The 13,455-nt window shown below is 39.7% G+C and overlaps 1 protein-coding gene across 1 annotated transcript; it reads right to left on the bottom strand.

The window, feature by feature from the left end:
- Positions 1-2,057: 2,057 nt before the first annotated feature.
- Positions 2,058-13,205, bottom strand: ARG1 (arginase 1). Its single transcript, XM_081140922.1, has 9 exons — positions 13,121-13,205; positions 12,687-12,803; positions 10,002-10,074; positions 7,438-7,612; positions 5,448-5,607; positions 4,141-4,235; positions 3,695-3,799; positions 3,357-3,493; positions 2,058-3,140 (listed from the first exon to the last, which is right to left on the bottom strand). The coding sequence occupies exons 2-9, from the start codon at positions 12,741-12,743 to the stop codon at positions 2,974-2,976; spliced, it is 969 nt and encodes a 322-aa protein (XP_080997048.1). The 5' UTR covers positions 12,744-12,803; positions 13,121-13,205; the 3' UTR covers positions 2,058-2,973.
- Between the last annotated feature and the right edge of the window lie 250 nt (positions 13,206-13,455).

Here is a 13,455-nt window from a genome sequence, read left to right as displayed (position 1 = left end):
TGGTTGCTCTCAAAAATCAATAATTTAAAAAAGAATTCGGGAAGTTTAACCAACTACACTTCAATTTTTTATTTCCAAATACATCTTCCTAGACCTTTATCTTCTTTGTGGTTCATATTATTACAATCACTAACTTTTTAAAAATTGATTTTGGAGAGAGAAACATCAATTTGTTGTCCACTTATTTATACATTCATTAGTCAATCATTGGTTGATTCTAGTATGTGCCCTGATCAGGAATCAAACCCGCAACCTTGGTGTATTGAGACAGTGCTCTAACCAACTAAGCTACCTGGCCAGGGCCTATTATCACTAAATCTTTATTTGCCATGCAGATTCAGCTTAATATTTCTATAGTGGTATAAGTAATTTTTCTAGGCTAGTAATATTGAAATTCTCCAGAAATGTTGTACTAGAAAGGAATTCAAGTGTTCCTGTTAGCATAGTCTCAATATAGGCTTGCTACCTCAAGGACTGTATTGCTTTGAGACCCTAGAATGACACTGGTATTACACAAATAGAATAAAGGAAGTGAAAATCAGTATCACTTTCTCAATGATATACACATTCCAATTCATTTATTAAAATTTCAGTTTTCCTTCTCTAGCTTAAAAAAATAGGAATATGATTTCCCCCAAATGGGCTTTTAAAAGAATTATTATTAATTCTTTAATAATAATAAAGAGACGTTAATAGAAGGCAGAAGCTTTATTTGGGTTTAGAATGCACCTAAGGGGGAAAGTGTCTTTGTTCATTACATCCTAAAAGTTTTCAGTTTTTCTAATAGTGACTTTAAAGCAGCTCTGTTCAATAGGACTTTCTACAGAGGCAGAAATATTCCATATCTATGCTGTTCAATACAGTAGTTAGCAGCCCAGCCGGGCATGGCTCAGCCGTTGATAATCGACCTAGGATCCAGGAGATTGAAGTTTGATTCCCGGTCAGGGCACGTGGGCTTAATCCCCGGTGGGGGGCGTGCAGGAGGCAGCCAATCAGTGACAACTCTCTCATCATTGATGTTTCTATCTCTCTCTCTCCCTGTCCCTTCCTCTCTCTGAAATCAATTAAGATATATTAAAAAAAAAATACAGTAGTTAGCTACATGTGCTTATTAAGCACTTGAAATGTGGAACTGAATTTTAAATTTTATTAAGTTTTAATTTAAATAATTTTTTAAATTATTGGTCAACAATTAATCATTGGCTATGGTATTGGGCAATATATTCTAAAGCAAGATCCAGCATAATTGCTCTTATCTAAAAGTAATTCAGTAAAATGTTTATCTTATAAAGTCCACATGTCAAAGGTTAGGTTTAAAATTCTGGGCTGCATATGAAAAATCAGATGGTAGAGGCTCTCACACATGGCTCTTATAACAACAATACAGATCCTTTCATGGGGCCCCCTTCACTGCCAAGTCCACTTGAGTTCTGTGTAAGTTGTGGAAAAGGGGAAGAGTTTATTTCCTTGGTTTTGATTATAGTTCACTCTCATTATTTCCACCGCCTCACTATATTCCAGAGTCAAGAAGAGTGTTTTAGGATGTTTAAAGATTTCAGCTAATGAGACACACTGTAATTGCAATGAGTGAGGGGTGGCATGTTTGGAAGTCACAGATTATTTTTGGTGGAATCCCTATCTGAATTAGCAGATCTTAGAAACAAAATAGCCATTTGATTTCTTTCTTCCACCTCCCAAAAGACTACCATGCTTAAAATACAAACCAATGTCATGTTTGGGGTTGACATTGGTCAACTAACATTAATGAACTTGGAGATTTCCCAAGCCTTATGATTACCCATTTTACAGGTAAAGAAACCAGAGCCAGAGAGTTTAGTTTCACCAAGTTCTCAATGTTTGGGGGATGATAATTTCACTGCGGCTTTTTAAATCCTTATACAGTAGTAGTTTTAAGTAGGATGGATGTGTGTATTTTATATATATTTAGAAATATATAGACATGATAGAATCTTATTATAAAGTGTATTACAAAAATCACATCTTTTGAACAACATGGAAATATGGTCCTTTATATCCTGATATCAGGAGTCCCACTATGTAGTTGTGCGTTTATTTTTTATTTGTTCTTTTTTTGCCATTTAATCATTTGTTATTTTTCAATTGCAGTTGACATACAACATAATATTAGTTTCAGGTGTACACCCCAGTTAGACATTATATAAGTTAGTAAGTGATTAGACATTATATAACTTACTAAGTGATCATCCTGATCAATCTAACACCATACATATATTGACTATATTCCCTATGCTGTGCTTTACATCCCCATGACTGTTCTGTAACTGCCAATTTGCACTTCTTAATCCCTTCTCCCACCCACCCCACCCTCCTCCCATCTGGCAACCCTCAAAATATTCTCTGTCTATGAGTCTGTTTCTGTTCTGTTTGTTAGCTTATTTTGTTTTTTAGGTTGAATTGTTGATACATATGTATTTATTGCCATTTTATTGTTCATATTTTTCTTCTATTTCTTCAACATTTCATATAATAGTGGTTTGGTGGTGATGCACTCCTTTAGCTTGTCCTTGTCTGAGAAGCTCTTTCTCTGACCTTCAGTTCTAAATGATAGCTTTGCTGGGTAGAGCAATCTTGGTTATAGGTCCTTGCTTTTCATCACTTTGAATATTTCTTGCCACTACTTTCTGGGAGTGTGTTTATTTTTAATGCCAGCAAATTTATATTCGGAAATTAATATATACTTCTGTTTCTAAGGGTGAGTCTTTTGCCAAAATGGGAAATATAAGGTTTTTAAGTTTACAAAAATTTGAATTTCCAAATCTTTCACACCAAGAGGGAACTGATACAGTTTATACTAATTGTACTAATATTTCCTCAGGTAAAATGTTTTCTGAAACACCAAATCTGTAAGAGGATAAACAATGAGCTTAAGTAAACTATTAGGTTTGGTAATTATGTTAGTAGCTGTGAGATTTTCATATAACGTTTCCACATTTACTTAGATGGGTTCAGGTAGTCAATAGGCTTGTGATTACCCTCTCGAGCAACTCCAAAACAAGCCAAGGTTATTGCCACTGCTGTGTTGACTGTTCGCAGTACTTCTTCTGGTGTCTTCCCCAGACATGGATTCACTTCCATTATGTCTAATCCTGACAGTAGCCCTACAACAACAAGTGAAAATAAGGTAATTTGGTAAATAGTTGACATTTTAAATTCAGTATCTCTGAAATATTACTCAGGAGTGTAAAGAGAAACCACTTCAGTTACTGCATCATTCTGGAAGTGTCAACGGGGGGCTTGATTTTCAGGTCAGGCAGTATAAATACATATTGGCCATGTGTACACTTGCTGCTTTATGCACTCCAATTTATACCTACTTGTTTTGAAAATTTCTTCTGTGATGTAGAGACCTTCTCTGTAAGTCAGACCTCCGATGACTGGTGTGCCAGTAGCTGGTGTGACGGATGGGTCCAGTCCATCAACATCAAAGCTCAGATGAATCGGCCTTTTCTTTCTTTTAAGAAGTGGGAAAGTAATTCAGTTTAAAGTTGGTAGTTTAATATTTAGTTCATACAGTTCTTACTTTGCTCTATAAACGGGAACAACCCAGTAAAGTTCCAGATTTTACATAAAGGTTTCATTAATAACTTACATTGATTAGTGTCAGTAGCAAGTTATTTTAACAATACTTACGTTACACATACAAGCGTCATACCTTCCTACTAGATAGCTGAGTGTTTCTTCCATCACCTTGCCAATTCCCAGCTTGTCCACTTCACTCATTGAAAAGTATTTAATACCCAGAGTTTTCAAAAGATAGCTGTGAAAGAGGAGATATTAAGACAATCTATAGTTAGCATGGTGTCTGACTGTGTGCTCTCATTCCCCTTTAAGAAAAGATCAGTGTGGTAAGATACATAAAATATTTAAGTTCTGTAAGCTCTGTGTATATTTTAATGTATTCTTAACAGCAAGTCAATATAAAAATTATCTGAATATATACATATATGTGTATGTACATATATATATAAATATATTTAGATATAGGTATAGATATATAGACTTGGTGCTTAAAATATTTTTTTCTCATAGGTTTGGCCAGTACACCTAGCATGCAAAAGGAGAAAAATGAAAGTAAATTGCATCAAGGAATAAACTTACTGTTCCCCAGGGTCCACGTCTCTCAGGCCAATATACACAATATCTTTGGCAGTTATGCAGGGCGTCACCCAGGAGAATCCGGGTACATCGGGGATCTAAAATTGCAATGTTTCCATCTGGTTAAATATGCTTCTCTAGAGCAAATCTTATATTGAAAGTTAAGTACACTCGTTAGATCATATATGCCTTCTATTTGGAACATAAATTTTAAGGAATCATTGAAAGCCAATACAAAATAAAGAAGAGAATGCCTGCCTCCCTGGTAGTTGCTCTGGCTCTTCCCAACCTCACCCTGTGGCCCAGAGGCCCAGACCTAACCCGAATCATTTGTCACGTTTACCAGCGTTTAATCATTTGTGCACCATTTCCATTGGGCCCTGCTTTTCCAGAACTCTAAGGAAATCAGTGTGCTTCCATTACTTCCACCCCTTCTTTACTTCTCTTTCTCAATAAGGACTTAATCCAGAAGATGGCTCAGAGTGGCAAAGGGAAATTTTTTACCAACCCTTCGGTTGCTCTTCAAATTTCCTGGAGTCAAGCTTGGATGTTCCCATGTGCTAGCTACACATTTTGTGATTTGTATCACTTGGTTGTCAGTTCAGAAAATGTTAATTTCTGGGCTTTTAACAGAACATTCCCAAGTATCATATAAACCATCAGACTACCAGTAGAAATTGTTTTATTGACATACTACAAGCATATCAATAGAAATTATAAACCACAATGTTAAATCTTAATCTGGAATTTCGTTTTACATCTTTTAGAAGTTTCTAGGAAGCAAGGAGGTGGTTCTGCTTATGATTTAGATATGTGCTTCTCATAGTAAAGATGTTAAATGATAAACCATTGTAATCCCCATTTTTAAAATTCCACTTTTAAAAAGGCCCTATGATGTGGAGGGACACTTGGTAAGAATGAGAGACTGTGCGGCACGTAATGGAAAGAGGTCAGCAGGAGACCAGTTCTGGCCCTTGCCTGGCTCTGTGCTTGGCATGTGACCTTGGGTGAGCTGGCTAACTTCTGAACCTCCGCTAACTTGCTTATAAAGGATTATTGGCTGCCCCACCTACTAAGAAGGGTAGTTTAAGAATCAAAAGGGAAGATACAAAGTCAGTTTGCAAACTATCGAGGAAGGGAGAGGTACAGAGCCTCACCACCTTTACCCTCCGACCCTTTGCTTATCTGCTGCCAAGAAAACAGTTTGAGATGATTCCAAGAATAAGATGGAAAGGGGTTCTTACTTGCCCCACCTCCTGAACTTCTGCTAAAGATTATTATTGTGTATGGAATACCAACCAGCCTCTTACCTTTCCCTGTAGTTCCTTCAGGAGGAAGGACACAGGCTGTCCATGCAAGTTCCCACTTGAGGTTGTCTGCGGAGTGTTGATGTCAGTGTGAGCATCCACCCAAATGACGCAGAGATCCGGGTGGATCCTGGCATGGCCAGAGATGCTTCCAATCGCCAAACTTTAGAGGAAAAAGTGTGTGTGAACATCAGGTTTGCGATATCATTACACACATCATATTATTAACTCAGTGCTCGTGCCTGGTTTTCCTTTAAGTCAAAGTGGCTGATATTTCTCACAGGTTTCAAATCAGAGATGCCAGTTAAACAATTATAACAATTACAACAATAGAGAAAATAGAGCTTATGCTTAATAGTTACTAAGAAGTTATAGTTACATCAAGGCATCACTGAATAATTGGTAATATTTTTCAAAATTGCCTAATAAAACTATAAATTATAGTTTCAGCAAAAATTAAATACATGTGAAAATGCTACCATACAAGGAATTCCTTAGAATGAGACTATCCCATTTTCAAGGTTAAATCAGGCTTATTTTCTGCACTTTCATTTCTCTTGGTAAATACTTAATTCTCCCAAGTGAATTATGACAGAGTCCTTCCATTTTTCCTAAAACCCAGTTGCTTACAATTGGGGAGCATCACTCAGAAGGCCTTGCAGGCCCTTCAGGCAGCATATCGCAGGTGCTCACTGGCTCCATCCAACAACCAGGCCCTCTGCCTGAACTTCCTACCCTCCTACCACTCACTTAAGGACCACTTCAGCCAGGCCCAGGACCCTCGGAGCTCATCTCAAGGGCTCCAGGCTCCAGAAAATGTGCCTGAGTGGAGCGGCTAAGTGATATCTTACACAATAGTGAAAAGATGAGGTCTGGCCATACGATGCTTTATTTACCCACTTGTGAATGTTTCGAGTTCCATTCAGAGGATCATATTGATTCTCAAAGTGGAAGCAATTGTGCCTTGATGTTCATTCAGGTGTTGATTACTCAGCTTGCTGCTGGTTTTCCCTTTAGGTTTCTTGTCTTTTTTGCCACTCTTAAATTTTCCACTTAACATAGAAAGGAAGCCCCAGTTTCTCAACTGCGGTTTTGTCATAGAAGCCCCAGGAGCAGCTTGACTAGAGGAGAAAACTGAGGGGAGGGGAGTAATTGATTCTTGCATCGAGAGCCACTGTAATATTTATACTTTTGATCTAATCGCACTTCCAATAACCTATTTTGGGAACTTGAAAGTAAACATTAAAGAGGCTCATGCAGAAAAAGTATCTTTGCCACATTGTTTCTAACACTGAAAATTTGAAAATAACCTGAATTCGGACAATATGGGTATATATAGTGATGATATTTTAATAAAAAATTATGCAACAGTAAAAAATATGCTTGTATATCATGAAGTAAGATAAGGAAATTTCTACTGTAGATTATGAACAAAACAGGATAATACACGCACACACACGTTAAACAAAATCATGTCCTAGGGAAAAAATATGGCTGGAAGGAAAATATGCCATTTTCAATTCCGGTTGAAATGGTTGTTAGGGAACTACAATCACACTGTGTTGTTTTTTTTCCTTTTTATATGTTTTTGTATTTCAAAAAATTGTTTCATTATTACTTTTATAATGGAAAACACCTTTAAATGTTGACCTAAATGGGTTGTTCCTATTATCTGTGATCAAATACAATAAGTAGACTGAATTTCCTCAGTGCTCATTTATTTAGAAATATAAGCCTGTACTGAATATTTTGCTGAAATTCTTTCATATTTAATGTACTTTCTGCTATAATAGAGATAGTGCAAGACTTCAAACAGAGCTAAATCTGTTTCCAAAATAAAGTAGTAACCAATATAGTTTTTTAAAAGCAGAAAATTTGATATAAACTATTGATCAGTGCTCTCCCTTCCATATGTTCTCTCCACATGGTTCTGGGTACACTTCCTTCATGCCGTTTGTGCCAGCCTCCCACAGAGCTCATCAGGAAACGGCACCTGTGGTCTCCACCCAGCACCACGCTGGTCCTTCCACTCTTCTTGACTTCTGCCACCACACCAGCCAGCTGCTCGTTCGCTTTTCCCACAGTCCTCGGATTCTTCACAATTTGAAACGGACCGTCATTAGGGACATCAGCAAAGGGCAGGTCCCCGTAATCTTTTACATCACATTCTATAGTTAAAATGAAAAGTTGCAGGTTACTAAATAAAGCAAGATAACAAAACAGTCTGTGCAGGGTGATTTTAAATGTACAAAATAGGTATATTTTCTAAAGTATAAGCACAGCAAAAGTCTGAACAGACTGTAAGAGCTGTGAGGGCGGAAACCATGTCTACTTTAGCTTGACGTCATCACCACACCCCCACTGGTCCCTGCTGCCCACCACATTCTCAATAAATGCGTGATCCGCCCAGTTAGGCTGTAAGAACAACAGCACGACCTTCTGGTTTGGTTTCATGGGTGGTGTCACTGTCTCTTGTCTCTGTGCTTATGCGCTTTCTATTTTTCTACAATAAGCATGTAATATATTTCTAATAAATCATTTTTTAAAGAATATAGATACATACGCTATGCCCAGAAGAAAGTATACCATTATTTTATTAACAACCCTTGGTTTCAGTCCAATCTGTCGCCTGCTGGGGCAGTTCAGCCCCCTTCTGTCCGCTGTACTGCCTCACGGCACTGTCGTCAGAAGTCAGTAAGAGTATGCAGTTGCCAGCAGTCCTAACACTTCAGCAAGCTCAGCAAATAAAGGTTTTATTATTATAGTTTTAAATAAGGTAACCCAATGCTCCTAAGGACCCGGGTGCACTCCCTAAAAGGCCCTGCATTAGGCCGCAAGGTACAGAACTTCATGTGAAACTGTGATGCGGGCTCAGTTCAGTGTTCTGAACGACTGGTCATTGTGTTTTGTATTTGTTCATGTCTGTGTGTATCTGTGAGTCAGGAACACCTTCAAAAGTCCTCTTTACCTGATATAAAATGTGACCAAGGTATGCTTGTGGACTGACGGACTAGTCCAGTTCGTTTACCCAGGCTTCCTCTTCTCTATTGGGGTCTCTCTCTCTTTTAAAGCATTTTGTTGTTTCCATATTTTGACTATTATAAATAATGCTGCTACAAACCTTCAAGTACAAACATGGCTTGTGAGAACCTATGTTTTCACTTCTTTGGGGTAAATACCTAGGAATAGATTTGCTGGGTCAGAAGGTAAATGTATGTTTATTTAAGAAACTGCCCATCTCCTTTCCAAAGTGGCTGTATCATTACGTATTCTCATCAGAAATACCTGAGGGTTCCAGTTGCTCCATATCTTCTCCAACACTTCATCAGGGTTTTACATAAAAAGATGACATTTACTTTAGCTGTGCTTTTAAAATACAAAGTATTTTCATTTGCATACTCACATATGTAAATATGTATGTGTGTATAATATGAGGAGTAATACACACGTATTAGTATTATTACTGGGGTTTTTATAGTCTCTGTGTTTATTAATAGAAGTGGTGAAACTTAATACTCCCTTATTATTTCCGATATTACAGTGAATTTCCATAGGCATATTTTTGGAGACCTTAGGTCTCGTCCTAAATCAAAGTATCAGTTCTTGCAACAACCAAGGGAAGGGAACTGCTCCCGCTGGTTCAAGGAAGTGCTGGAGAGAAAGGCAGAAACCGGAAAGAAATAAAGTCCTGACGTAATTCCCATTCTGATGTTTGTGGTAGGCGTTTGTGGAGGTAGCTAGCCATCTACAAAAAGCTCTAACGTTACTATTCAACAGAACAGAAGGAGAGGGAATTGGGCATAGCCCTTCCGGCCGTGGTGGAACTGCTGAAAGCCCCGTAGGTATCGCAGCCCCACAGCAAACACAGTCACCTGACCCTGACTCAGAAGCCTCCGATCCATCCCATTTCCAACCCTTTCTCGTAGCCCAGTTTTCAGAAGCTACGACAGAAGGACAGGATCTAAGAAAGCCAGTTGACACAGCAGGCCACCCAGTTCACGAGGTTCCGGGCGGCGCAGGGCTCTGACAAGCCTCGAGACTCTGAGGAACTGCCTGCTCTCCGCCCTCACGGCGCTGGGGAGGCCGGGGCCCCGTCCTCGTGGAACCAGGCCCCGGAGCCCGGGTTGCCACCTGACCCACTCGAGGGGCACGCTTTCCGGCCCGACCTTGACCTACTCGAAGCCCACAGAGGACGCTGGAGGCATCAACCCGAGACTCGGTGCTATTGCTGCTTTATTTCCTCTTACAAACAGGGCTCCTCTGGCTGGCAGCGCACTTCCTGCGCCCCCTGCCTCACTTTCGATCCCCACAGCTTCCCTACCACCCACCCCAGTGGTCTGGCTGGAGAGACAAAATATCTGAGTAAATAAGCAACACTGATTGAGCACCCCCACACACGGTGCTGCGTTTACAGGGTGCACTTCTAGGGTTCCAGCTAGTGCTGCAATTCTGTAATACACATGCCATTCCAGACACACCCACACCCTGAGTTAGCAGGGGCCTCTCCTTCCTGCAGAGCAGGAATTCAGGCTGATCATCTTTTAATTTAAAAGTTACCTTGGTCTTTAAGCTTCTCAAGCAGGCCAGCCTTTCTCAGTACTTTAGGGCCTTCTTCCACTCCTCCTCGTGGCTGAACAATTAAAAGATAAAGTCAGGCATCATCTTGACCATCAGATGCACACAATAGGAAACTTCATTATTTAACCAGTTGAATAGTAACTTTGTTTTTAGTTCCGACAGAGCCAGGAATTTACATTATCTCATTTGATTTTCACAGCAAGGTAGATTGGACTACTACTATGTGAAAAACAAGGATCTAGAATCAGAAAGGTTCCCTAATTTTCCTACAAGCAGGCAGCTAACAAGTGGCAGAGCCTCAGGAACTTATCCAGGTCCATTGGGTACCAAAACCTGTATCTCCTCTTCCCATCCTGGCATATTACCAGCATAGTGAACATTTATTTTGTGCAAAGGCATTCTGATAGACGGAGATACAATAGTTAAAAGGAGAAGGTTTCTGTCTCTGAGTAAATCATAAGCTAAGGGGGATTTGGATATTTAATATCAATCACAGTGCCTGGGTATGTGCTTCAAAGCAGGTACAAGAGGTCATAACAAGAACAGGATACACCTGTCTCTGCCAGGGACAGAGGGTGTCAGGTGGAGCAGATGACAGTTCAGCTTAGTGTTGCAATACGAATTCAGGATGACGAATAGGGTGATGGAGAAACTTTGTAAACCAGGGGAATAGCTCCAGTAAAGGCATTTTTTAAAATGTGTAGCACGGGAGAGAGCCCTGTCCAGATCCTCACAGTGGTAAAGTAGGGGACAAAGCAGGCAACAGGGAAAATCACCTGGAGGCTGGCTGAACCCACAAAGACCAACCTGCTATTTCACCTTTTGACCTGCTCAATAAGCACAGTGACCAGGAATTCCACCCTTGCTGTATTTACATCCGGGAAGCTAACATGCTTCCTCCTGGCAGTAAACCTTCCCCAGCCTGCTGGCAGATTAGTGACCTAAAAAAACAGTTCTTTTATGTATCTCTCTGACCCTAATTCCCAACAAGGTTTTTACATAGTACAAAGTTTTTTCCTGTTGTCAGATGAGAAGAGGTACCAAAGACACCTGTGTCTGTTCCTAGGCTAGGCTGTGGCACCAAACCAAGCAAACGCTTCTCCCCAATTCCAACAGCAAATGACTTGCCCTGGCTGCCAAGCAAACCCTCGACACCAAATTCCTGTCCCCGGCAGCAAAGGACCCCACACGCTCTGCCCGACACGTTTCTCTCCTTTACTCTATTCCCTTTGTGCCTGACTCCCCGCTCCCACCCCAATCAAGTAGATATAATTTCCCCTTCTTTTAACCCCCTTCCTCCCCCTCCCTCCCCCTCCCTCCTTTCCTTCCCTCCCTCCCTCCCTCCCTCCCTCCCTCCCTCCCTCCCTCCCTCCCTCCCTCCCTCCCTCCCTTCCTTCCTTCCTTCCTTCCTTCCTTCCTTCCTTCCTTCCTTCCTTCCTTCCTTCCTTCCTTCCTTCCTTCCTTCCCACCTTCCGTTTCCCTTGTTTCTTTTCTTTTGTCGGTTATTTCAATTCTATCTTTGTTAGAACCTGTCCAAGAATCAGTGAGCATACTGTGGATTTTGCAGTTAAGCCCAGCATTAGAAGAGCAATTTCTGTGTCAGCAACGATTCTGTATTCTGAGAAAGGCTTTGAAGGATTTCCAGGGAAAGTGAAGCAGTATTTACTGACGTCCAGGTGCAGTTTGGGTCTCTAACCTCTGACCTGTCCCTTTCGGTTTTGCAATGAGAAGCCAGAGTGCAAAGCAAAAGTTCGAAATTAAGAGGAGGAAAATACTGGCAAAGAGGAAGTCCTGAGAACCCTGCAGAAAACTCCGTTTAAAACAATGACAAGAAAACAACTTTAGGAGTTTCAGCTCACACTCGTCTTATTTTTTTCCCCCCTTACTCTTAAGGACAGATACAAGTTGAAGTCTAAGGTATCTGTAATCTCATTATATTTACCAGAATGAGTGTGGCTAGGCAGAAAAATAAAGTACTTTATTTCAATGCTACTGGCATATTTTGGTGATCTGGGAGTTCCCATTAGTCCTTTAGTCTTTTCAACGTTGTGAATTTACAGTCAGATTTTCTTTCTTTCATTTTTCGTTTTTCCTCCCTCAAAGAGAGGTACACAAAGGATTCTACTCAGTCCATGAACTTTTTTAGAATTATCAGAACCAAAAATATAAATCATGCACAAAGTTTCATAAAGCAAACATATATAAGTTATCCAAATTTTAAAAAACTCTGAAGTTGATGCCAGCCTATAAAATTTCTCTAGGCATTAATTACATAACTAAACAAATGTGTTTTCTTAAAATTCTCTCTATATATATACACAGTAGCACCCAAAACACTGAGAATATGGAAATCTAAATAAGTAGCTAAAATGCAGAAATAGCCCATTTCCATTCAAATAAAAATATTTTCTTTTTTAAAATATGAGAATTTAGTAGATTCAAATAAAATTGGCTGTGACTGAGAATAGGAGCCCCAAGAATAAGTGGGTTTGTGACCATAATTGTACAAACTTGCAAACCAGTGAAACAACTTTAGTCTATATATTATTTCAGGGCTAGACTTTATCGGGTAACTTAACTAACCAGACAATAACACCTTACTAATTTTAAAGCCTGAAACTTTCTAATAAATCCCAGCTATTCAAAGGAAGGCTTTTTACTCACCTGTCCCTTTGAGAAAGGAGCTCCGATGACCCCTATGGATTTTGACTTAGAACTCATGCTCTGACGTTTCTTGTCACTGCACCTGAGTTCTCCAGCCGGTCAGCACTGTCTGCAACCCTCAATGACAGAAGGCACATATTTTTTCCCCTTATAATTGGGCTGAATCTGTTTACCTTATTCTAATAAGGAAGGTTGGCTCCACCTACTGAGCCAAAGAATGTCAACTCGAAGCCTTAAAATCCTTTGTATGTGGAGGAACTTGGGTCTCTAATTAAGCAAAGTTATTCATGTGGCCACTTCACAGCCATTTGACAAGTCAGCTGGCTTAACATCTTCCCTCATCACAGTCTTTATTTCCTAATCATCATAATCTTTGTAATCTAATCAACTCATCATTATCACATATACAATGCCAATGTTCTAGTTGTACATACTCAGGGAATGTCACTCGCTTCCTCCAGGGCTTTGAGTCTTTCTGTGTCAAAAAAGGGCTGGGACTGGCAAGATGATCTCCTCACATCTGTTCAAGCCCTGCAATCCTGAGTTCAGGTTTCACACCCTAGGATTAATGGTTAATCAATGAGACACACATCATACACCACTAGGGTACAGTCTTAGGGAAAGCATATGACTTCCAAGCTTATTATTAAAGAAAATGTTAATTGTCTCATTAGTAACCCAGAGGCGTTACCATACAAGTCTTTGGAGTCATAATACATAATCAAGACATAGAAGTAAAAACAGCCAACACTGAGTTTTTATCATATGC

This window comes from Miniopterus schreibersii (genome assembly GCF_964146895.1).
Source record: "Miniopterus schreibersii genome assembly, chromosome: 6".
Lineage (NCBI taxonomy): Eukaryota > Metazoa > Chordata > Mammalia > Chiroptera > Miniopteridae > Miniopterus > Miniopterus schreibersii.
This window is presented reverse-complemented; position numbering and strand designations above follow the sequence as displayed.